General features: G+C 50.3%; 2 protein-coding genes across 4 annotated transcripts in view; one reads left to right on the plus strand and one right to left on the minus strand.

Annotated features, from left to right (window-relative positions):
- The window catches only part of Loxl2 (lysyl oxidase like 2), an 87,693-nt gene extending 78,911 nt beyond the window's left edge, over positions 1 to 8,782 (plus strand). For both annotated transcript variants that reach the window (XM_029469067.1, XM_021181545.2), the window contains exons 11-14: positions 2,175 to 2,290; positions 3,291 to 3,427; positions 5,464 to 5,575; positions 6,190 to 8,782. In XM_029469067.1, coding sequence (XP_029324927.1) covers positions 2,175 to 2,290; positions 3,291 to 3,427; positions 5,464 to 5,575; positions 6,190 to 6,269 — 445 coding nt within the window. In that variant the 3' untranslated portion in view covers positions 6,270 to 8,782. The remainder of the gene's footprint in view (positions 1 to 2,174; positions 2,291 to 3,290; positions 3,428 to 5,463; positions 5,576 to 6,189) is intronic.
- A 1,451-nt stretch (positions 8,783 to 10,233) lies between these two features.
- R3hcc1 (R3H domain and coiled-coil containing 1) overlaps positions 10,234 to 21,930 on the minus strand; it is a 20,836-nt gene continuing 9,139 nt past the window's right edge. The window contains exons 2-9 of one of the 2 annotated variants that reach the window (XM_021181606.2): positions 20,476 to 20,615; positions 20,024 to 20,151; positions 19,517 to 19,654; positions 18,128 to 18,872; positions 16,962 to 17,134; positions 12,952 to 13,022; positions 11,508 to 11,603; positions 10,234 to 10,532 (exon numbers count right to left, since the gene is read on the minus strand). In XM_021181606.2, coding sequence (XP_021037265.1) covers positions 10,399 to 10,532; positions 11,508 to 11,603; positions 12,952 to 13,022; positions 16,962 to 17,134; positions 18,128 to 18,872; positions 19,517 to 19,654; positions 20,024 to 20,151; positions 20,476 to 20,615 — 1,625 coding nt within the window. In that variant the 3' untranslated portion in view covers positions 10,234 to 10,398. The remainder of the gene's footprint in view (positions 10,533 to 11,507; positions 11,604 to 12,951; positions 13,023 to 16,961; positions 17,135 to 18,127; positions 18,873 to 19,516; positions 19,655 to 20,023; positions 20,152 to 20,475; positions 20,616 to 21,930) is intronic. The other variant, XM_021181605.2, reaches the window with a different exon arrangement.

The following is a 21,930-nucleotide window of genomic DNA, read 5'->3' on the forward strand; positions in this document are numbered from 1 at the left end:
CAGCCGCTCAGCAAGTCACATAAGCCCCTCTCTGAGGGAGCAGACATTTTTCATTCCGTGAGTCAGACGCTTGTCTCATCCGCTCCCTGTGGGGAGCCAAAATAGACTCCCTCAAAGTCATCATTCCATCTGCTACAAAATGCTCCTTGTAAGGGCTGTCCGCTGGCCCTGGCCCAGCACCGCTTTACCCACAAACATGAATGACCTGGGGAAGTCCAACTTAGCAACTTCTGACGTTATTTATATAGCATGAACAAACATGGGAGAAAGAAGCGAACCTCTAATTTCCTCTCTGGAAACCCTTTGCAGCGTCCGCTTCCCTCCTCCACACGTGGTGGAGGAAGCGCCAGGCTACTACACCAATAGTCAGGCTGGGTGACAGAACCCCAGGAACGGTGACTACTGCAGCAGTGACTGCAGATGTGGGGAGCAGTCGTCCAGTGGCCATTGTGTGGGCTCTTTGAAGTCTGTCTTTGATTTGTTTTTCTGATCCAGGGTCCCATGCACCTGGGTTGGCCTCAAACTCATCTAGACAACTGAGGATGGCCATGAATTTCTGCTCCTCTTGCCTCCACTGCACAGGCCACCATGCCTGGTTTTTGTGGTACTAGGATCGAACCAAAGGCTTCTTGCATGTTAGGCCAGCATTCCAACAACTGAGCTGCATCTACAGCTCTGTGTCATTTATCTTATTTGGTCCCCACCCCAGAAGTTGGCAATAATAGTCTTTCTTTACTAAAGAGGAAACTTGGGATGGGCATAAACCAAGCCAGAGCTTCTGCCCCCACAGTGCCTTGGTCTTAAGAGTCTCCCTTGACTAAATGTCCCTGCAGTGGTGGAGACTGGTGTGTTAGAATAGCTGCAGGTATAACACACACATGGCAGGTGGAGATGGGGCTAAAGCCAGCCTGAGATCTTCTGTCCTGGGCCTGCATGATGGATGATTCTAGAAACCCCTCAGCTACCCTCAGTACCACAGTTCCCTTGTTAGTCCTGAACCAGATGTGTCACGCTTCAGGACATCTGTTCCTAATTTCTCTCAAGTGACGGCATGGACCATCGTAAACAATCAGCCAGGGGAACTGTACCCGGCTCGTACAAGCGCCCCCTCAACTAGCTCCCTTCTACAAAGGACCCCAGAGATTTGCTTTCCTAAGCTGCTTTCCACATCCCTCCCTGAGAACCACCCACTCTCCACCCCAGAAACCGTCTGGTCCGTATCCTTCCCTTTCCTGTTTGATTTGCTCAATTTGAGGAGCATGGGCCTTGCTGCGCCTCTCCCAGGCCAGAGTGCACATGCATCACATGTGTCCTTCTTTGGGAGCATGGCCTGTTTCTTAGTGACTCTTGTTTCTCTGTCATTGCTACCCCGCCCTTTCCCTTTTTATCTTCTTCCTTCTTTCTATGTTCATACTTTTTTTAAAAATGTGATCTTAAAAAAAAATAACCAAGGAAACTAATCTGGAAAAGTTTGTTTAGCTTAAACTTCGGATCGTTCAAGGCCCTGGTGTCCAAGGGCAGCAGGTGGTAGCTCATTTGTGTGGGGACAAGCGCAATCGAAACCAGGAAGCAGAGAAAGAAAGAAAGAAAGAAAGAAAGAAAGAAAGAAAGAAAGAAAGAAAGAAAGAAAGAAAGAAAGAAAGAAAGAGGGCATGTTCCCAGTCACCTAAGACTGTCCTCATAGGCTGTACCTCTGAATAGTCCATAGTGTCGCAATAGCACCCCTACAGGAAAGAAGATCTTAATACATGGGCACTTGTCAGATCTACAGCAAATCTGGAGAAAGACTGCATGTGGGAATGGGCTGAGAGCCAGTGGGTATTCAGGAACATCCCTGCGTGTTATTACGAAGTTTATTTTCTTGGGCTGATTGAATGCCAGACACTGGGCTGTCAGCTGGACTCACTGACACCACAACACCCCACGCATTAAGTAAGGTCATTGCCACACTGCCACAGGGGATCAGGGTGTGGCGAAAGGCCTGACATCCCTGCCCGGAAGTTGCTCTCTTTAATTTGGCCTTCCCTTCTCTCCTGTCCTTCCTCACCCCTCTCCCTGCCACACCTGACCCCTGCTGCCTTGAGGTCTTCCCAGAAGCAAATCACCGGCTAGGAAGCTGCTTCAGGCAGCCATGGTTCCAGACACTGACGTTTGGCCCTGTTTCTGGCTCCCAGGCACTACCACAGCATGGAAGTCTTCACTTACTATGACCTGCTGAGCCTCAACGGCACCAAGGTGGCTGAGGGCCACAAGGCCAGCTTCTGCCTGGAGGACACTGAGTGTGAGGGAGGTATGTCTGAAGGGGGAAGGTGGCGGCTTCACGGAACTTTGAACACTCCCACTGGATTGAACATGGTCCATCTGGATGGGGGCCACACCCAATAACTCTATGTTACTTGGCCACTACTGGGTGTCCATGTGTCCTTTTTTTTTCTTTTTTCTTTTTGTCAACTCTTGAGGTCTCCTATGGCAACAGATTGAGGTGGGAAAAAATGGTTCTAAAATGATCTGTCCCCCTGAGCAGTTCTTACTAGCAGGGAGAGGTCTATGTGGCTTCCAGGGGAGGTCTGCTCACTTGGCCTTGACTCACACGCCTCCCAGTCTGCTTGCCACAGACCATTCTTCCTGGGAGTCCCAATATCAAGCTCTTCCCCTCTAACAGCCTATAGAGGCCTGTGATGTACCCAACTTCTCTCCCTGACACCCCCCCCATCCCCTGCACACACCATTCTGCTTCTACTTTAACTAGGACATCCATCACACCTTACTGTAATTGTCTGGCTTGCCACTCTGACAAACCAAGGGACAGACATTTGTCCTCTACCTATTGCCCACATGAGATTCTAGATGCCGGCATGGGCCTATAAAATCACATAGAAAAGAGGTTTTGAATGCCTGCTGTGTGCAGACAATCTGTAAGGGACCAAGAAGGCAGATCCCATAGTCCAATTGCCAATGGTCTAGAGAAGAAAGGTGACCTCATCTTAGGAGAAACAGTACACACAGGTCACCATGACTCTCATCCCTACCCCAAGGCTAAGGATTTCACAGAAATGCCAGCATAGCGCAGATTGGTCAGGGAGTACTTTGTGTAGGAAAGGACCTTGAGCCAGACTTGGGGGGATGCTGGTATATAGATAGGGTATCGAGTGAGGAGGTTCCGCTGAAATGAGAAGGTATCAAAACCCCATATGAGAAGGATAGGATAGATCAGGGTGGAAGGCTTGGGGATTAGAAGAGGAGGTGGGATCCGTAGTCAAGTGGTGATGTGCTTCTCTGCCCACCTACAGACATTCAGAAGAGTTATGAGTGTGCCAACTTTGGAGAACAAGGCATCACCATGGGCTGCTGGGACATGTACCGTCATGACATTGACTGCCAGTGGATAGACATCACCGATGTGCCCCCTGGAGACTACCTGTTCCAGGTGAGCTCCCAGGGCTTCTGGGAGGAGGGGAAGCAGCTTCCCCTAGCCTCCTTCCTGTGGGTGTCCAGAAACAAGACTCATGAGGTCAGGCAGGGTGCCACACTCAGAGGCCATCGTCTCTGTCAAGCAATGTTCATGAGGCACGTGGGCCTGAGGGACACTGAGTCTGCAGGGCATGCTTGGAACCCATGGTGCAACCCAAGATAGAGACAGTCGTGCACAGCTCAGTTAACCTCGGGAGCCAGAAATCAAAATGTATCAGTGAGCCGATTTAGACTTTGAGTCAGGAGTTGGTTCTTTGGCCTCTGAGGCAACCCACACCTCCAGCTTCCCCTTCACCCACTATCCTGATTTCTTCTAGTCTTCTCACCTTGCTTTGGTCTGTTCTATTGAGGCTGAAAGCAATTGCATCATCCTGGGATGGTGTGATTTTTTTTTTTTTCTTCCTTGGGAGGATCTGCAAAAGGATCTTTCTCCGTGCACATAAATGAATCTGTAAGGCTAGAAAGTCAAACTAAGGACAAGCTGGCCAGGAGACTATTTTGTGAGGCCTTCTAAAAACCCTGGCTAGAGACAGAGCCAGGGAGCCCTGGCTTCCACCTTCCTGCAGACAGTGGTGGCCATGTGGCAGGGTAGGTGCACTGTACCCCAGTGTTCTCCTGGCACCCGGCTGCATTCCTGCCTACAGAGGACTCATTTCCACATAGCCTCACACGTCGCGCTTCCCGCCCGCTTGCCCTGTCCGATGGCAAAGTGTGTGACTAGAAATGGGTCACTCTGCCTTGAAAGCTAGTGGGGCGTTCAGCCAGCCCATGGTCTAGCCCACAGTCTCTACTGCTCCACACTCCCCTGAAGAGCCGACACCTGCAGAGAAGTAACCACAGGGTCCTGGGCAGCATCAGCTCAAAAAGTCAGACAGCCAAGCACTTTCCAACCACAAGTCGAGCCCAGAACCACAGCTGGCCCGGGAGCAGAGCTCTCTTATTTAACAAATGGACTTCCATGGCTATGGCTATGTAGACAGTGCTTGGTGGCTTACATCGGCAGCTTGCTGTCCCTAGGCAGGTAAATGTGTATCGTCATATGTGCTGAAAGTGCTTAAAGGTCTCTAATAGCCCAGGCTGGCCTTTGCTCAGGCAGTGCATTGACCCACTGACTCTCCCAGTGAGGGGACACTGTTAGTATACTCAGGTCGTCACAGCCAGGCAAATGCAGGCCACAAGTCTCTATGTGGTGTTCCTGTCCCCTACACTGTATAATCAGCAGATGGATGGATCTGGAGGTATGCCCAAGTTTCTAATGACACAGAGCTATGGATGCCCTAGACTATAAGTCAACAGGACACAAGAGCTAGCCTCTGTGACAGACTGTAAAGACTGGAAGAAGACTCCAGAAGGGAAGAAGTGGCCAGGGGTCCACAGACTCAGAGGCAGGAATAGATGGAGAGATAGGTTTCTGGTGGTCTTTGCTTTGTCCACTCTAGGTTCAGAGACTTCAATCCTTTTCCTTCATATGGTCCTGAGCTTTGGGCCTGAGTGTAGGGAAAACTATGAAAATCACATAGTTCACCCCAGCCCTTGCTCCTGCATGGGCCACACCCACCCTGAGAGCCTGGCTTGAGCCCAGGTCGTACTCTGATGTGCTCATGTGCATCCTTCAGGGATGCTAGAATAACAGGGAGCTGCCTGGACCTCAGTGTGGGAGGTACCGCTCACCTCACGTTGAATGGGTGGGGCTGGAGATACAACTAAGATTTAGGGAGAAGAGAGGCCAAGGGAAAATCAGGTCGCCTCAGAGAGGGACATCTAACAGTTTGTCTGGATGGACAGTGACACTTGACACGTGTCCTGGGCAAGTTGTGGTTAGCAAGCCAGGCACAGGCTTTGCAGAGTGGCCCATACCTGGCCAGGATACAGCATCAGAACCAGCTAGCTTCATTTTGCCCCAGCCTCTCTGAGGGAAGACCCAGCCTCTGCCCTGGAGTGGAGAACAGCCAGAAAGGCAGTTGCAGCACTCTCTGTCTTGATCCTCTCCAGGTTGTCATTAACCCTAACTATGAGGTGCCAGAATCCGATTTCTCCAACAACATCATGAAGTGCAGGAGCCGCTATGATGGCTACCGCATCTGGATGTACAACTGTCACGTAGGTAAGTTCCCTTGGCGGCCCCACCCTCCTCCAGAGGCTAGGACGCAGGACACAGCTGCCCTACTTTCTCCGGGACTAGAGGCAGCTAATCTGGGAGCCTCTGGGAATGGGGCCAGCATCAAATTCCTAGCTCAGAAAGCAAACCAGAGATGCATGAAGGCCTGGGTGGGGATTGGGTGTTCACAGCCAGCCCTGGCCAAGGAGAGAGGGTGGTGCAGGACTGGCTGGCCTAGCAAGTGCAGACCCCGGGTCTATATAAGGGCTGGAACTAAGGACATCAACCCACCACTCGTGTGACCACAACTATGTGGGCATCAGCAGTTCCTGGGCTCTGAGTATTTGGTTATGCTGTGAACCACCCTCCTGCCTCATCACCAACAAAGAAGTTTTTCCTTAGGGAACAAGGAGAAAAGCAGCTTTTGTCCCTGTTGGCATATGACAGGCCTCATCCCTGATAGCAGTGAAAACTGAAGGCACGGTATCTATTTAAACACTCTCTGAACTTTGGCAAGGTACCTGTGACGTGCCTAGCCCTAGCACTCACCAGTACCACACTGAGAGGGAGCCACAGCTGAGAGTGTGCTGAATTCCATCTCCCTGACCCTTGCTTTCCAGGTGGAGCCTTCAGTGAGGAGACAGAACAGAAGTTCGAACACTTCAGTGGACTTCTAAATAACCAGCTCTCTGTGCAGTAAAGAAGATCCTGGGCCAGGCATGATGGCTCGTGCCTGGAATCCCTGCACTCAGGCTGAGGCAGGAGGATTGCCACAAGATTTCCACTCTGGACATTAAACCAAGCTTCAGTTTCAAAAGAAAGGAAAGAAAGGAAGGAAGGAAGAAAGAGAGAGAGAGAGAGAGAGAGAGAGAGAGAGAGAGAGAGAGAGAGGGAAAGGGAAGAAAAATGACTTAATGGTCACTTACTGACTCCTGAGGGAATACTGATTACCACCTCTTTTCTAGCCAGATCCAGCTGAGAAGAAAGGTGCTCATTCACTCCCCAGGCACTGCTGTGTGTCCCTGTCCTGAGGCCTTAGGGGCAGGGCTCGGGCACATGGCCATGGAAACTTGATGACAAGCTTAGAGCAGCTTATCCCATCCGAGCTTTGGCATGTCCCAAGTGTGACATCATCTGTGCTCTGCACAGATGGGCCATTTTCTTCTGGGAACACAGCAGGTATGAACTCAGCAACTGCAGAGGTGATCAAGCTGAACTCCGTTTTTCCCCTTCTTAGGTCATTTCTGGAAAACTTGAATATCAAGACCTCTGTATTAAGTTTGTTTGGTTTTTGTTTTCTTTTGTTTTGTTTCTTCTCATTGTACAAACTGCTTGGCAAAATCAACTTGAGGAAGGAAGGCTTTATGTGAGCTCGTGGTTTGAGGAACCAATCTGTAGTGGCAAAGAAAGTATTACAGCAGGAGCATGAGGTGTCTGGTTCCAAAACTCACTTATAGAGCTGAGGATGACCTTGGACCTCTGAGCCTCCCTCCAGCTTCCACCTCCAGAGTGCTGGGATCAAATCCAGGACTGCACACTTGTAAGGCAACGTGCTCTCTATCGGTTGTAGCTGCTTTCTGAGCACTTACCCTTCTCTGCTGCTCTAAACGTGTACGTGTTCTTTGCCTTACCGATCCGCACATTTTTCTGTCTCTGTGCTCCACTTGTTCATTGTCACTGTGGGTCTGAGTAAGAGCAGTGACCAGAAATGCATAGCACAGCCTGAATGCTACCCTGTCTTAAAATGTCCTCTGCCAAGCAAATGTGTCCATTACTCTTGAGTTAAGACTCACTCGAGTGCTCAGAACACAGGCAGCATGCAGCTGGATTCTTGCCAGGGTGTAACATGATTGGCTTCTAGCTCAGTTTCGGATAGATAGATAGTCCTTGGTTACCACTAAAACCTCCGGTACCAGGCCTCCACTCTCCACGTTCCACTTGGCGCTCTGGTCTTCCAAACTCCCACCACAATAACCCATTCAGTTCTGTTCTCTAAAAGCGCTCTAGGGTTTCTGGACTCAAAGTTCTAAGTTCTTCCAGATTCTTCCCTCAAGCCAACCCCCAAAGCTCAAGTACTCCATGACCACGCTTCTGACCTCAGTGATCAGTGACAGTTCTGGTCTTCTGTATTATACTTGACAAAAACAACTTAAGGGAAGGCTTCTTTTGGCTTACAGTTCAAGAGTCCAGTCCCTCACAGCGGGTAAAACATGGCAGCAGGAGCAGCTGGTCATGTGGCATCCACATTCAGGAAGCAGAATGTCGAATGCAGGTGCTCAACTTGCTCTCACCTTTATATTCAGCCTACAACCCCAGCTCGTGGAATGGTGCTACTGGTGTCTAGGGTGGGCCTTCCCTCTTGTGTTAAACCTCTTCTGGAGACACCCCTATAGACCCACCCAGGGGTGTTTCCATAGTGGTTCTAAATCCCAGCTAGCTGATAATCAAGGTTATCTATAACAACCTCTTGCAGTTAAACCCACATCTGTATTCCATGCAATTATAGCCACGACTTAAAGTACAATAGCAAGGCATACATCCCAAGGCTCCAAGGGATGGCTGAAGACTTGGATGGTTCTGGGACAGGATAGGAAGAGAAAGTCATGGGGGAACAACATGCAAGGGGCTCTTCACCTCAGAGCCTGGCTTCTGCCAGCTGAGAATCCCAACACAGATAACATTGTGAATGGTGCTAATATAGGGTCAGTATTCATTTTGCATATTTATATACAATTATAGATATACACGTATAGATATTTCAAGTAAGAATATTAAAATAGCAAGGAATGATAATTAAGGCTGAAGTGTAAATGGCCTTTTTCCTTTCCTGGCTGTAAACATACAATTCCCTACAACTTTGCCAGAAACCCCACTTACAGTAAAAGGCAAATCTCAAGACTCCTATGCTGGCCCAGTGTTTTCATCTTATCATCGCGCAGTCCTATCCAAGGTACCTCTGGAGCCACCTTATAATCTTACTATCAAAAAGGGGAGGAGGTTGGGGGTGGGACTTAGAAAGCAATCAAGCAACACCAAAGGCTTCGGGACTCCTGTGTGTAGCTAGTTATTAAGACTCTTAAGAACTCTTGTCCTTGGAGAAGCCCGCAGCCCCGCTCTCTGGTGTGTCTTACTCTTTCCCTGAGCACCTCTTAACCCCTGTAACTTAAATTTATATTTAAAATATTTTAAATAAACGTTTAACTCTCTGCTTTATTCTGGCTCGTCTCTGATTTCTTCTTTGCAGCAAAGTCAGAAAGGATCCCGAGGTCCCTAAGGGGGAAAGGGACTTCAGGCTGCTGTCAATGGCCTTGTGCTGTCTCCTGCTGCATCGCTAGTTTCAGGTCCAACTTGTGTTACCCTTCTTGTTGCCTTAACCACACGTCCTTAACCACTAAGGAGAAACTTAGGGGAGGAAGGATTTGGGCACGGCCTAAGAAGCAGGGAGCTGCTTGCTCAGATCTCCCTGGACCAGGAAAAGAGAAAGCGACATTCACGTGACTTCCCCCTTCCATTCAGTCTGGGACCCCAAACAGTGGGGTGGTGCTTTTCCCTCCTCAGTGGGAAATGTGTCTCCCACCAGATTCTAAATCCAGTCAAGTTGATGACACAAGTTAGTCATCCCACAATTCTACTTAAATATAGCATTTTTGTCTATACCTATGTGAATAGTGTGCAAGTGTTTTGTTGTGACAAACATCCTGGAGAGACAGTGTACAAGAAGGAAAGTGTCCTTTTGGGCTCATGGTCAGGTGGCTCCCATGGTTCTGGGAAGAGACTATGTCGACCGTAAGGTATCTACTCAGCGGGGCTATCAACTGGATCCTGGTTATGCCTATAAGTCCACCTCACTATTACACATATTTGGATGCTAGAGCAAAATGTTCCCCATGAATACCTAAGTTCCATTTGGATCACTGCCCCTGGGCCCAGAGCTTCCTACAAGTGTAGTACATATTTAGTTTGACAGAGGAATGGTCCCAGTGTCTTCCAAAGTCCCCTATGACTTGAAGGGGCTGCACCAAGACAAGCTGCAGCCTGGAGAAGCAATCTGAGAGACCTGAACAGCAGCAGAGGTCATCTGGAGCCCTTCTTGAACAGTTGTTCTTTACCGAAACCTGGGTAAGGACACGGGAGTATGTCAGAACCAGGCAAGGCAGCCAGCCACAGGGTAATTTTCCCAAGGAAGAGGCTACACAATAGCAGAACAGGGCTCCAGCACTCCCTGGGGTCTCTGTGTAAAGAGTGTCCTAGCCCCAGCATACCCGAGATGGACAATGACCCCTAAACTCTGGAGTGGGCCACGGTGCCGCCAATACTATACTCAAGACTCAAGTAAGGTGAGCCCTGTCCAATCCTATGCTCAGCAGGCACTCAAGTGTCTCTCAGCTTCATTCACACTTACTTTTCAAGGCTCCCTTAAATAATACCCAAGGACAACTACATCCCCCACTTCCACACAGCACAGGATGGCAGGCTGGGGCTCCTGAAATGGGTGAGACTGGGTAGGTGGCATGAATCAAGTAGCACCCAACTCCCCAGAGTCACCTATGCACAAATGCCCCTTAAGTTAAGATGGGCTCGCCCAGGTTCAATAACCACAGACCCATAGTAAGAGATGGGACAGCACCCCCTAGTGTCTCAAGACCACACTTGGACGCAATCAATACACCAACTTTAAATGTTTATTTCTTCTCAATTTCTAAGAGCAGACCAACTAAAGCCTGCTGTGCCCCATAGCAGCTCCAGAGAGATCAAAGGGGCTGTCCTGGTATCTGTAAAGGCGTGTGGTACTGGGCCCCAGTCTAATTCGGAGAGCTGGGCCCGGGGCCTCAAGATGGCAGAAGACTTGGGGGAGTAGGCAGCTCTTTCTTTCTGTTGTGTTGGAGTCCCAAGGCCCGGGCCACCAGCCTGCGGGCCACTGCCGAATCTGTCTGCGGCCTCTCCTTCGATAGTCGCAGGAACTCTGAAAGGAAGACCCAGTGGGTGGGACGTGGATTCAAGGCTAGAGTGAGCCCTTGTGTAATGGAATGCTGCAGAGGCTGGGACCCACTTGTGCCCACAGCAGCCAGGTGCTTGTAAGAGGGATCCAGGAGGACTCCAGGCCCATATTTCTGCCTCCCTGTGGGATCTGACATAAACCTACCCCTCCTGTCACCCTGGTTCATCTGTGCAGTGGGGGTGAGGTGCTCCTTAAGACCCTCTGAGAGGAAACACTCAGGATAGGACTCCTGGATCACTGGACAGCCCAATGGGATAGTTCAGGCTGGGGAGATGGCTCAGTGGTTAACAGCACTGACTGCTCATCTGAAGGTCCTGAGTTCAAATCCCAGCAACCACATGGTGGCTCACAACCATCTGTACAGCTACAGTATACTCACATACATAAAATAAATAAATAAATTTAAAAAAAAAAAAGAGGGGAGATATTTCTTGTTTCTAAGAAGTCGAGAACACGGCCATGTCACCATTTGCGGTGGCATGGATGGCTCTGGCAGGCATCCCCTGGGTCCATTCTGTGGGTTCCATCTTTGCTATCATAAAAACTGACCCCTCAGAGCCCTCAGCATGCTTTCTGGAAGAGGAAAGAGACAGGGCAGACATTTGTCATCTAGCTCCTGTACTGACTCACTCAAGGTCAAACAGGTCACCAAGGTGCCATCTCAGGCAGATCCAGGCCCAAGCACTTCTGACCCTTACAGAGTAGTCTCCATGGCCCTCTAGAAGGAAGGCTGGGCTTTTCCCAGATCAGTGACCATAAGGTGTGCACTGGAGAGCAAACATATATGGTAGCTGACCCTGGGCCCTCTCTAGGCGTGGGGGAAGCTGAGCCCCACTAACTGCTGTAGCCCAGGCTCTTGAAGAGCAGAAGGATGACGAAGGGAATCAAACTGAACATAAGCACAGGCAGCCTCAGGCAGAAGGGCCGGCTTTGTCTTACTTGGCCTCTGCAAGGCTTTCAGCTTGGACTGCTTGGTCCCCTGTGTGAGCGGGCGGATCTTGAGCACGGAGAAATCCTTGGCCAATGCCTCGAGTGCTGGAGAAGGGAGGCAAGAGCTGGGGTGACTTGTGTGCAAGGTGAGACCCCCCCCAGAGGCCTGGAGCGCATGCATCACCCCAAACTTCCATAGTCACTCTCACACCCGGTCCCAACCACCCATGGCCCTAGCTCAGTAAGGCTGAAACTCTCTCCTCCTGCTCCCGATCCCTATAGAACCCTACAGAACGGTATGAGGCTGGGAGGGATACTGCCACCTGTGCTGGCAGATGATGCCCCAGCCTGGTATGCAGATCCTCAGAGCAGGAGGGTCAGGTTCTGCCTGAGCTTAAACCAGACTCTCCTCGTAACCCCGCCCCCAGGAGCCTCAGGGACCACCCATACTGAGCCAACGTGCTCCTGACATCAGGACCTAGCAGATATGTTAAATGGACAAGGAAACTGAGGCCGGGGCATGACTTGATCTTGCTATACCCTACAGGCCCAGGAGGCAGCCAATGCTATCCTGGCCACAGCTTATCCTCCCATGATCCTCAGTGGTCGCTTGGCCCTTTTCCCCCAATCTCCCTTCCAGGGCTCCCTCCCTACCACTCCTGCTCTTGCCCACCCCCAACTTCTGGCTTTCTAAGGACCAGACCAAACCCAAGTAGGGTGCTCCCAGCTCTGATGCCCAGAAGGCTCTGATATGCACTTGTGGTTCCGGATGGGAGGGTCTTATTTATAAATATCTCCACAGTGACTGTGGAATAGCAGGCACAAGCATGGGATGGTGGCTGGAGGGGACAAGGAGGACTGGCTGCATGGTACTCAGCTTCCACAGTGAGAGCTTTGTCATCCAACATAGATCCCAGCATTCTGGAAACCTCAGCCTTCTGTCTGAGAGGGCGTGATGGCCCTACACATGAGGCTGAAGTGAAAACTGAACGAGACTGTACCTGCCTAAGCTCTGCCAAACACCCGTGACCCTGAGCAACAGCACCAGACGCTTGCACCAGCGTCAGTTTGGGAAAGGTCTATGGTTTGGCCTATGCCATGTTCAGTAAATGTCACTGATCCTAATACCTCTGGCCTGAAGGTGCTGTTACAAAGAGAAAAGGCCAAAGACTTCCTGAGCTTCCCACGCTATAGCTCCCAGCATCCAGACTTGTGTTTCAGGCTGTTGGAGAGCTGAGCCCATGGGCTCATGGTAGCCTACGTCTGGACATAGGGTAACCCTCTGCCCAGGGAACCCAGGCACCTCTGCCCTCAATGGAGAGGTGCATTGTAGGCTATCCTAGTAGGAATATAGAAGACTCTGTTACTGAGAGTGCAGACCTGGCCCAAAAGAATTCCATGGAAAAGAATTTCAGAGGTGCACAGAGCAGAGTCCAACAGGAAGCCTCCTTACCTGAGGCAGGGCAGGGAAAGATGCCGATAGCATGAGTGTCATCCACCCACTGGATTCTGAATCCCTTCTCTCTGTATGGGGGAGAAGACACAGTCGCTCATAAAAAGCCAATGCTCAAGACCCTTTCCCCATGGATCCTGCAGACTAGGTCATGGATCCTTTAGGCAAGGTCCCTTCCGACTCGAACCCCAAGACAAAGCTACAGCCTCCGTTAAAGAGAGAAGCATTGGTGGGCTCGCCAGAGCATTATAGGTCAGCTTCAGAATGACCAATGTCAGCCTGTAAACAGGTGAGGTGGGTCACCAGTCAGCATCTAGAAAAGAAGGGGCCAATACTGGAAGGCTCATTTAGGCAAAGAGTGAAAAAGTTTCGGCAGCTTTGCCACAGCTAGGCTGGACATGGGCTCTGGATAAGAAAGCTGAAAGGCTTATGTGGTAGGAGAGGAGACAAGCACAGAGGGGACATGGCTCTGGTTGGCTTCTCCCTGTTGCTCAAGACACCACCACGGACTCTGGGCCCAGAAGAAGCTAGGGGCAGCTCTGGGCTGGCCCAGGTCTGCCAGTGGCACTACCTTATTTGGCAAGGGGTCAGTGGTGGCCCTGTGTGGCCATCTAGTTAGAGTTGAAAAAGTGCCACCCCCTCAGCCATCCCTTCAGCACAAGTGCAGGGGACAAGTAACGGTAGTCTAGGAAGCAGGGGGAGGGGGAGGGGCAGGGAGAACGGGGCTTTCCTTTTCTTTTAATCAGACATATTTTATTCTCTGTGCATGAGTGTTTTGCCAGCTGCATGTGTAAACGGGCACCGCATGAGTGCCTGGTGCCCACAGAGCTCCTAGAATTGGAATTACCAATGATTCTGAGTCACTGCATGAATGCTGGGGCCCAAGCTCAGCTTGTCTGCAAGAGCAGTGGGATGGTTTGTATATGCTTGGCCCCAGGAGTGGCACTGTTAGAGGGTGTAGCCCTGTTGGAGGAGGTGTGTCACTGTGGGTGTGGGCTATAAGAGCCTCATGCTAGCTGCATGAAGGTGAGTATTCTGCTAGTGGCCTTCAGATGAAGATGTAGAAATCTCAGCTCCTCCTGCACCATGCCTGCCTAGATGCTGCCATGATCCCACCTTGATGATAATAGACTGAACCTCTGAACCTGTAAACCAGCCCTAATTAAATGTCTTTAATAAGACTTGCCTTGGTCATGGTGTCTATTCACAACAGTAAAATCCTAACTAAGACAGAAGTTGGTACCGGAGACTGGGGTATTGCTGTGATAGGCCTGACCATGATTTTGTTTGGAGAATATGGATTTTGGGACATTGGATTTGGAAAACACTGGAATGGTTTAAATGGGGTTTAATGGGCTATCCTAGTAGGAATATGGAAGACCCTGTTACTGAGAGCGCAGACCTGGCCCAAAAGAATTCCGTGGAAAAGAATTTCAGTATGTGGCTTAGAGACTTTCTGTGGTATTTTGGTGAAGACTGCGGCTACTTTTTGCCCTAGTCTGAAGAGTCTGCCTGAAGCTAAGAGAAGAGACTCATTAATTGTATTGACAAGGGAAGTTCCAGAAACACCCATCATAGACTTTGTTGTCTGGGTAAGTCTTATGAGGAGTATTTTAAACAAACATAGCAAACTGAAAAAGGAAAAATATAAAATATATGGTTCAAATATTAAAGGGGCACCAGGAAGTGAAATGGAGCTGAATCCTGTGTTCAAGGATATTAAATTGAATTAAGGGAGTGGTGACCTTGGGGCAAGATCCCACCCAGCTAAATTTAGGTCCAAGCAAGGTAGGACAAGCATTTAATCCCAGGAGGCAATGATAAGAAGATCTCTGAGTTCAAGGCCAGGCTAGAACAAAGCAAATTCTAGGTAAAGAAAAACTTAAATCCAGGTTTAGTGGACCACACCTTTAATCCCAGTAATTACAAAACAGGCATGCAGATCTCTGAGTTCAAAGTCAGGCTACAGAGCAATTCCCTGGACAGCCAAGCTTAGGCAGTGAAGGAGCTGGAAAAGAGGAAGCTGGTGATAATGTAATAGAATAAGAGGGCCATGTTCCAGCTCCTGCAAGCAGCAGAACTCGGCAGCTTCAGCCATGTGGCTCTGGCTCTAGATTTAAGAATGTGAGGAACTACTGGGTAATTGATGCTGGTTAGCTGGAGCTAAGAAGTTAGTGGTGATTAAGAAGAGACCAGCACCACTGAGTTGAAATCTTCTGGAAACTTTTTTCTGGGAGCACAAAGAAGCTGTGTTCCAGAAATAACCAAGGATGTACCTCGTGCTGAAGCTGTACTTGATAATGTGTAAGAGTCACCCTGGTGGTACTGCGTTTGACCGCATGAGGGGGTCATGAAGAGCAGCTGAGGTGTGGCACTGTGAGAAGCCAGGGAAGGCCATTGGTGAAGGTGCAGCTTCAGCTGCAGTTGATGGCCCAGGACTGAAGGGGTCATGCAAAGGAGCTGAGGCTTGGCACCATGAAGAGAGCCTATGAGAGGCTATTGGTGAAGCCTAGTCGCAGTGGGAAGACTCCAGTGGATTGGAGATGCCAGCGTCATGGGATGATCACCAAGATCAGTAGCAGCAGTGGAATGGATCAACCTGAGCTTAGAGTGCTACAGAGAGCAGAACTGGAGAAGCAGCATTTGAAGGAGCCCAGAAGATCATGTGTGGATCCCAGACATTGGAACAAGAAGTTGTAACAATAAAGTTGCCTTGAAGACCTCAAGATATTCAAGATGCCAGAGCCATGAGCTACCTGCTGAGGAAAGCTGCCCTACAGGGAGTGGAACCAGGCAAGGAAAAGACATTTATTGCAGTTCACAAAAACGAAAAAGCAGTTGGAGACCTGACAGATCGCTTTGACATGCGGACATCAGACATGGAGATGCAGAGTTTGGAGTTTGCCCAGCTGGTTTCCTGTCTTGCTTTAAGGATTACAGTTAAGTGACTGGATGACTGTCAGAAGAGACTTTGGACTTTTAACATTGTTGAGACTGCTAAAGACTATGAGGATTTTGGAAGTTGGACTAAATGTATTTTTGCACTATGCTATGTATAGGTATGGCTCCCATAGACTCATATGTTTGAACAAGCCTATAGGGGCCAGGGAGTGGAATGTGATGGTTTGTATATGCTCAGCCCAGGGAGCAGCACTATTAGAAGGTGTGGCCATGTTGGAGTAGGTGTGTCACTGTGGGCATGGGCTTTAAGACCCTTATCCTAGAGCCTGGAAGTCAGTATTCCACTAGCAGCCTTCAGATGAAGATGTAGAACTCTCAGCTCCTCCTGTACCATGCCTGCCTGGATGCTGCCATGTTCCCACCTTGGTGATAATACACTGAACCTCTGAACCTGTAAGCCAGCCCCAATTAAATGTTGTCTTTTATAAGACTTGCCTTGGTCATGGTGTCCGTTCACAGCAGTAAAACCCTAATTAAGACAAACAGCGGGTGCTCTTAACCTCTGAGCCACTTCACCAGGCCCAGAAAGGGGCTTCAAAAAGCCCACACAGGTAAAGCAATGACAAAAGAAAAAGAAAAAAATTTAAATTAGAAAAAAAAAAAAAAAAACAGAATTGTCAGAAGACTGGACCCATGGGAATGCAGGGAAGTCAAGAGACCGGGTCTCCAGGGGTATCCCTCCATGCTATGTCAGAACTGCTCAAGCCAGCTGCCCCATAAATAGTCATACCAGGAAAACCCTCAGGCTACTGCACACCCAGTGCCCCACTGGTGTATGGATAGCTGTGGCCTAAGTCTGACAGAAGGCCTAGTGGTTCCCGCAGGGGTGTGCACATGCAGATCTTGGCCCAGGTCTAGGGCTTTTGAACATGTCAGTGCTCAAACACCGGTCCTTCCCTTCCCTCAGTCAGAGCCATCAGGCGGACCCAGCCCTGAGCCAGAAGCACAGACATCCCAGGCCTTCTTTCTGAGGGAGGCAATCATTCCTAGCAGGAAAGGGCCATCCCTGTTTCTCCCAGCCTCCCCGCTCCCCAACCTTTAATACTCACTGGAACTCAGAGAAAGTGGCCAGCAGGTCCTCGGTCTTGAGTGTTGGCTTAAAGTCATAGATCTCCACCAGGTGGGTCAAGTCCCTCTCCCCGGGCAGCTCTTCTGTGAAGGCGGATGTGTCCAGGTGGATCTTCTCTATTTTAATCTCCTTTTCGGTCAGGTTGGCTGTGATCTGGGAGCAAACAGACAGACCTTTTTGACAAGGGGCACACAGGGCCCCGCCTATGCTTTCCAAAATGACAGGTCTGGGGGACAGTCTGCTCGGTAGGGATCTGGGTGTGGCAGCTTGGTTGCTCAGACTGTGGATGTTTTAGGGGAGCGTATTTGGTTTTCTGGAGTCCCCACTAGATGACTGACAACTGCGCCCACCGGGTTCCACCTCATCTTGAAAAGTACACTCTAAGCCGGGCGTGGTGGCGCACGCCTTTAATCCCAGCACTCGGGAGGCAGAGGCAGGNGCAGGTGGATTTCTGAGTTCGAGGCCAGCCTGGTCTACAAAGTGAGTGCCAGGACAGCCAGGGCTACACAGAGAAACCCTGTCTCGAAAAACCAAAAAGAAAAGTACACTCTATGCGCCCTCTTCAGATAGACACGGAGGGGCAGAGGGTTAAGTAGTTTGCTTAAAACTGCATAGCCTATTTAAAAAAAAAAAAAAAAAAAGGAGTTGGACAAAGCCATTATCTTCAGGATCCTTACTAAAAATGTAATATTCTCAAAGACTACATATAAAGCAGCAACCGAAGATGCCCGTCTTCCCAACTGATCCAAAGTCAACTTAAAGGGCAGGCACATGGTTCCCAGAAATCCAATGCCTCAGGCAAAGCTCCGGGCAGGAGGCTAGTTTTCTCCAACTGACAGAAGTACCTGCTCAGACGGTCTCTACTCTCTTGTGATGTGTATATTACCTTTAAGCTTAAACAGACTTTAAGCTTAGGCATAAGCTTCTCCTAAAAGGTTGGGCTGGAACCCAAATACACAATTCCTTCTCTGAACTCCCCCGATGGATTCCTATTACCCAACACCCAGGGCTGAGCCATCATACACATCCCATTAACTCACAACCGCATTCCCCCATCACCTCCACCCCAAGGCACTTCTCCCATAACCCGAGGCCACACCCACCTCACCTCCGCCCTCCCTTTTCTGGGCTCAAGAGCCTCATCACCTCCTGCAGCAGCTCACTGAAATCGTCGTGGTCAGCATCGGCATCATCCTCGTCCTCTTCCTCCCCATCCACCTTGTCTTCACCTTCATCCATCCTCTCTCCCTCCGCATCCACCTTCCCATTCTGCGCGTCAGTCTTCTCTTCCTCCTCATCGACCCTCTCTTTCTGCTTGCCTGTGTCCTCGTCCTTCTCGTCCACCTTCTCTTCCTCCTCTCCCTCTATCTTCTCCTCCTCTTGGTCCACCAGGCTCCGCATCCCATGACTCCTATTTTCCTCCTCCACGGCCAGTTGTGCGCTGGACCCCTGCTGCACGGCTGTCTCAGCCCCTTGTTCCTTTTCAGGATTCTCAGAGGGCTCCGTGTCACCCAACCCCATCTGTGGCTCATTTGCATGGCCTGGGTCGGGGCTCTTCAGGAGTTCTTGAGTCACCAACATGGCAATTCCCTGATCAGCCTCAGCGTCTCCAGCACCAGCCTCTCTAGGCTCTTCTTCTGACACTCCACCAGCTGGGTCCTCTCCCTTGATGCCTGGGATGGAGGGTGCCACCGGTCCACCTTGCCTGCGTAGCACCCGGGGCACATACAGAGGCTGATCCGGCTTCCGTCCACGATGCCAGCGTCCAGCTGGAGCACCTCGGGGACCAGCAGCTGCTCCCTGATGTGAGGTATACCGAGGACCACGGTACTTGCTGGGATGGGAGGCAGGAGGGCGGCAGGGACCAGAGGGGCCATCTGAACTGGGTACTCTGGAGCAGGAACAAGAATTTCAGGGCATGTTTGGGTCTACAGCAAAATGGCCTACTGGGGCCACCTATCATTTCAGGCATGACACTGTCAAGTCAGCATTAAGCAAAAGTCACAACCAAAATGACCCTCAAAACAATCTCTTACAGAGGCACAGTGGCAAAGGCAAGTGCCATCCCTGACACACCCAAAGGAGCTCCCGGGTGACTACTACAATCAAATCGATGGGTGCTGAATCTTGGGTTTCACGATAAACAAGGATAATATTTGCATTAAGGAGCTGTTATTAGAACCAGAGTCACAGTGATAAGATATCCATCCTATGAGATGCACATTGCAATAAGGATGGCTATAGGCCGACACGTTCATGCCCTGTACCAAGGTCTCTCTGGAGAACGCGCTCACAAAGACGACAGGGGTATAGACCCACCCTTACTAGCCCAACTGCTTGTGTGCACTATATTTTCTTTGGCCCAACAGGAACAGCTGATTTAGCCAAGTCAGTTGCATCCCTGATGAAGCAAAAGGCAACTGTGACTGTGGCCCTGGCTCCTACCAAACTCTACCCTCCTTGGCTAGCCAGCTAGTCCAATCATCACACACACACAGCTGCTGAGAACCCTCCAAAGCAGTAGGACAAATTCACCTGATGTCTAGGTGACAGATGACTGTCCTCCTTTTCCAGCCCTCCCCAACAGAGAAGCTGCTCAAAAGATCAAAATTCTCCGCTGTTCTATGGATCAGGTACCGCAAGCGGCTGGAGACTGGGGGAAAAAGTAGGACCCTGCGTAGGAACCAAATGGGAATAATAAGCTTGAGACCGCGGGTTCACCCCACACCCGATTCCCACCCAGGCCGCTCCCAGGTTTATGGTGGCTTTAACACCAGGCTCACTGTGCCCAAGCAGGTCCCTGCCTAATTGCAAAGTAGATCATCAAAGGGAGCTACAGTTCCCATCATCTCAAAGAAAGTGAGCACTTCTGCCTGAGTGGGGTGATGCAGTGATACAAAGGAAAGGTGTGGCTGGGCAAGTCGGCAGAGGCTAAAGGCAGGGCCTTTCCAGTGGACCAGCCAGTTACCTGGGCACAGAACCTGGGGGAGGGGCAAACCATGCCTATCCTGGCATTAAAAGCCACTCCCTCGTTCCCCGTACTTGGATAGCTGCTTCTGCAGCAGGAAACGATCGAGCTCCTCTTGGACCCGGTGGACAAAGTCATTTTCGGCCGAGGAGAGGAAGACACCGTCCAAGCAGAGAAGGGCCAGGGTGACAGATGGCAGAGCCTGTAGGAGCGGTGGACAAGGCCGGGATCAGAATATGGGCCCAGAGGCCGCCCACAGCCCCAAGTGTCCCTGCAGCAAGGACTTTGGAGACTTTCGCAGCCCTGACCACTGTGGAGCGGGATGGAAGGCGCATGAGTGTGGAGCCGAGTGCGCTCACGTCCAGAGCCAGGCTGGATTCCCTGCTCCCAGCACCCCCTCGTCTCGCCGCATGATACCCGGGCTTTTCAGTTCTCGGGCGCAGCCCGCTGAAACCGTCCCACAACACTCAGTCGTCCTTCCCTTTCGCGATCCCCGGAGGAAACACCCAACACCCTCAACACTCACCGCGGCAGCTCGGAAAGTTGCCGCCGCGCTCAGGGTCCCCAAGAGCCTGAGCGTCCCCTTCTTCCCAGCGGAATTAGCGCCATCGTGCGGCCGGGAGGAGATATTGCGCGTGCCGCAGAGGGGCGTGTTCTTGTAAAGAGCTGGGGCAGGGCTAGAGCTGCTCTAACCCAAACGCCTTGGGTTCCCTCAAAGAAGCAACTAAGCAATTATTCTCTTGGGAAAATAGAGACCCGAAAAGGTGATATGACTTGTCTAGAGTTACACAAGTCAAAAGTGGCTCTGATTCCAAAGTCAGATAGTACTTTTGTCTTCTAGAACCAATTAAGTTCTGCCGACACGTGTGAACAGCTACTACATGCTAGATCGTGATGACATTATATATTTCTAATTTTAGGTTCCTTTGACCAGGTACCTAATGGAGGAAGAAAGAAGTAAGAGCGGGAGGCTGGAGCTGCGGAGATGATTTAGGAATTAAGAAGGGGAACTGCTCTCTGGTTTCAGGTCCCAGTGACATCAGCACTCGGACACAAATTTGGTGCACACCCAAACAAGTAACTAAATCTTTTTTTATGGGGCTGGAAAATTGACTGGGCTGTTAATAATATTGCTCCTGAGGCAACCTAAGCTCAGATCCCAGCACCCACAGGGTGGCTTAGAACCATCAGTAACACCAATTCCAAGGGATCCAACACTCTTTTCTGAACTCCTTGAGCAAACAGATGGTGCATATATATATATACAAGCAGACAAAACAATCATACATCTCTGTAAACGTTTCTAAACACTGTATCCAGAATCTGTCCCCTATATCATCTCAATGAGAGACCTGCAAAGGTCTCTTGTCACACAGAGACCCAAGTTGGGCCAAAGTGGGCCACTAGGTCCAGTAGCCACTAATATGCTGACTAGAGTTGAGTATCAAAACCCAGATCTAGTGTGCTTGCCAAACCAATGCTTATAGATATGCTATGACTAAGACTCAACACCTTTGATCCGAGTATTGACACGGTGATCCGAGTATTGACACGGTGATCCGAGTATTGACACGGTGATCAGAAGTCCGGCACAGAAGCAGAAAACACAATAAGACTAGGTGAACTCAGTCTGAGAGAAGCTGGTATCTTCTAGAATTTTACCCCACATAGGAGGCATGATTGAAAGATTAAGGATTGATCCAAGCCACATGGGGTTGCACTCAGCTCCTTGGCTCCTGCTGGAGTGGGTGGGGGTCAGGGAAGAAGGCAGGAATAAGGTCCAGGACCTAACCATGTGACACCAAGGAATTGTATACCATGGTAAAAGGGTCAGATCACCAGGAAGATATAGAAGTTCCAAGACTGAAAGCACCGAGAAACGAAAAGAAAAACAAGTTATCTGGACAGCCGTGGCGCACGCCTTTAGTCCCAGCACTCGGGAGGCAGAGGCAGGCGGATTTCTGAGTTCGAGGCCAGCCTG

The sequence above is a fragment of the Mus caroli genome, chromosome 14, assembly GCF_900094665.2.
Source record: "Mus caroli chromosome 14, CAROLI_EIJ_v1.1, whole genome shotgun sequence".
In the NCBI taxonomy this organism is placed as follows: domain Eukaryota; kingdom Metazoa; phylum Chordata; class Mammalia; order Rodentia; family Muridae; genus Mus; species Mus caroli.